Source organism: Austrofundulus limnaeus, unplaced genomic scaffold, assembly GCF_001266775.1.
Source record: "Austrofundulus limnaeus strain Quisiro unplaced genomic scaffold, Austrofundulus_limnaeus-1.0 Scaffold90, whole genome shotgun sequence".
In the NCBI taxonomy this organism is placed as follows: domain Eukaryota; kingdom Metazoa; phylum Chordata; class Actinopteri; order Cyprinodontiformes; family Rivulidae; genus Austrofundulus; species Austrofundulus limnaeus.
Genome location: NW_013952492.1, coordinates 173,352 through 176,472, shown reverse-complemented (window position 1 = coordinate 176,472; position 3,121 = coordinate 173,352). Strand labels below are relative to the sequence as shown.

The 3,121-nt window shown below is 40.5% G+C and overlaps 1 protein-coding gene across 1 annotated transcript in view; it reads right to left on the bottom strand.

The window, feature by feature from the left end:
* LOC106520279 (membrane-associated guanylate kinase, WW and PDZ domain-containing protein 2) overlaps positions 1-3,121 on the bottom strand; it is a gene marked incomplete in the record, with an annotated part of 91,877 nt that overhangs the window by 7,326 nt on the left and 81,430 nt on the right. The window contains 3 exon segments of the mRNA XM_014012256.1: positions 1,103-1,354; positions 1,679-1,871; positions 2,175-2,290. Coding sequence (XP_013867710.1) covers positions 1,103-1,354; positions 1,679-1,871; positions 2,175-2,290 — 561 coding nt within the window.

The following is a 3,121-nucleotide window of genomic DNA, read 5'->3' as shown; positions in this document are numbered from 1 at the left end:
GTGATTGGCTGATTAGAAATTAAGTGTTAATGAGCAGTTGGACAGGTGTACCTAATAAAGTGGCCGGTGAGTGTACATAAACCACAGAAACAGTATATTGCTATTATCAACTGTAGCAATAATAACAGAATTAAAGATAGTGACAATAAAAATAAACATAGAATAAAATACAAATAATAATAACTAGAGAATTGCATTTCCTGCAAAAATGCTGGTGTGAATGCCTGTTGCTGAAAACTTTAGCTGAAAGCTGCTGAAATTCAAACTGATTTTAATGTTTAATAGCAAAAGTATTATTGTAAAGTTAAACTTGGAAATATGAAAGAAGCAAAAAAAGGGCAGAAAATTAGTAAAAAGGAGCAAAAATATAGCTGAATTAGCATAAAAAAGCTAAAATAGCTGAACATAGAAAAAGCAAGAGAAGCATAAATAACTCAATCGCAGAAAAGAAGAAAAAAGTAAAAATTAACAGAAGAAGAACAGAAAAGGGCAGACATTTAGTTAAAATACTAAAAAAGCTAAAATTTGCAAAAAAAAAATTAAATAAAATTGTCACAAGGAATTTCATAAGAGCAAAACCAGAACAAATTGTGTAAGGTTTTGTAAAGATTTAGAAACAATTTGAATGATTTTAAGAATGTTGAAAATAGCTCCATTCATTTAATGGCAAAAAAGTGGCTAAAAAAAGTGAAATAGCTAAAAATGCATAAATAGCAGAAATACCAAAAGTCATAGCCAGAATGTCCTGAATGAGCTGAACGTTTTGATGTATGAATTATTGAAACAGCGTAAAAAATGGGGAATGAAAAAGGGGCCAAAAAGACGTATGTAAGAAAAAAATATCTCAGTAGTGTGAAAGCCATGTAGGCATTCACACTGATTAATGTACCGGACTATCAGCTGAAATTAGATAAAAAATGAAAATAAAACCCAGATATTGTGCTGAAAAATACAAAATATACAAGAAAAAAACAGATCTGTTAAACTGAGTCGAAGTCAGGGGTGTGCAAAAAGAAAACCTGCAGAAATAACCTTGGGAAGCACAGCTTCAGGTGCTCACCACCTGTGGGTCTAAAACCTGAAGCTCATCTCTGAAACTCACTGATGACCGCGGCGTTCTCCGGCCTGTTCAGGGAGCTGATGATGACGAAGCCGAAGCCTTCGTTCTCCTTGCGGTTGATGACCACGTCGCTGGTTTGCACGGCGGACCCTTCCGTCAGGGAGGCCACAACGTGGACGGCGGTGGGCGGGGGCGGCGCGGCGGCGGCCGGTGCTGAGGCGGCGTCGCTCCGTGGAGAGCTGTGCTGCGTGGACACCGAGCCGGGGCTGCGGCCGTTTACCGGACAGGGCTCACCTGACGGACAGCGAGATCAGAGTTACTGTTGTTCTGCAACACAACAGATTTCTTCAGCGTTTGTTATCGTGTTTGAAAAAACAAAAAAACAAAWACAAGCACAGATCTGGCGGCACAATAAACAAACAAGAGCTGATCTGCAGCCACAGAGAAGGTGTGGGTGAGAAGTACACGCTGATCCTGTCGGCACATCGCTCCCGTCCAAGTTGTGTTTTGTAATTTGATGCCAGTGAAATGTGCAGCCTGTTCTCCCGCCTTGATAAGAGCGTAGGAAAAAAAAACACAAAACAAAAAAAAGAGCAAAGGAATAAAGCACATCCTCACCAGGCATTTGCACTCTCCGTCTCACAGTCAAGCTGACTTGACCGTTGCGAGCGGCGGCGTGCATCAAGTCGATGACGTATTTGTGCGGTTTCCCAGCAACCACGTTTTTATCCACCGAAATCAGCTCGTCTCCGGGTCGAAGGCGCCCGTCGCGCTCAGCGGGAGTGTTCTCTATTATAGCACCAATAACAATCTGTACAGAGACAATCAATATTAGCAGCGTAGATGGAGGTGAAGAAGAGGAGACACAGAGGAGACTTTTTTTCTCATCTCTTAAGCTAGTTTTGGATCAGGTTAACCCTTCTAACATTCTGGGCGGATCACAGACAGCATGCTGTTACAGTTTGCAAGGCGTCACTTCAGTATGGGAGGCTCTGAGCAGGTCTGGTGTGAGGACCTGTGTGGGTGTTTAGTTTGGATGAAGAGTGTGGGWTCAGATCAGCTGGTGTGTATGAGGTTAAAGAGGCGAGTGGTCTCCAGCCCGTCCCATACGAGCCTTGTCACGGGCGTCCGGACTCACAGCCTGCACCGCCTCGTCTCCCCCCAGGATGCGGAAGCCGAAGCCCGTCTTCTCCCTCAGCAGGTGCACCTCCACCTCCTCATACTCAGGACCTGACAGGTGGAGTCAAGCAACAAGGTGTAACGTTTGAACTCAGAATACATCAAATGATTTTGTTTTGTACACTTTGTGTTGGTTTAGTTGCAGTTTTGTGTCATTTATTCATCAAAATGTTCAGTTCAGTCAGATGGGTGCTATGATTTTGTTTTTTGTAACTTTATGTAGAAATATATTCCCCATAAAAACACATCAAGTTTTCTTAAAACATTTTATACATTCAGCTAGCCTTTGTTTTTTTTATCTTTTAACTAGCCTTTTGCTACTTTAGTTAGCTATTTCCTAATTTTAATCTTTAACCTAACATGTGGCTGTTAGCTAGCCATTTTTTACCTTTTGATTTTAGCTACCACTTTGCTACTTTAGCGGTTAGCTGGCCTTTTGTTACTTTTAGCTGACTTTTTGAAACATTAAGCTTTTAGCTACAATTCTTAAAACTTTTAGCCTGTAGCTAGTGCTTTTCTCCTTTTAGATTTTAGCTAATGTGAGCTCCTTTTAGCCATTAGTTTATGTTTTAGACTATTTAGACTTTAGCTAATGTTAGCTCCTTTTAGACTTTAGTTTATGTTTTAGACCATTTAGCCTTTAGCTAGTGTTAGCTCCTTTTAGAATTTAGCTAATGTTAGCTCCTTTTAGCCTTTAGCTAGTGTTAGCTCCTTTTAGCCTTTAGCTAATGTTAGCTCCTTTTAGACTTTAGCTAATGTTAGCTCCTTTTAGACTTTAGCTAATGTTAGCTCCTTTTAGACTTTAGCTAATGTTAGCTCCTTTTAGACTTTAGCTGTTAGCTCCTTTTCCTTTTAGACTTTAGCTGTTAGCTCCTTTTAGAC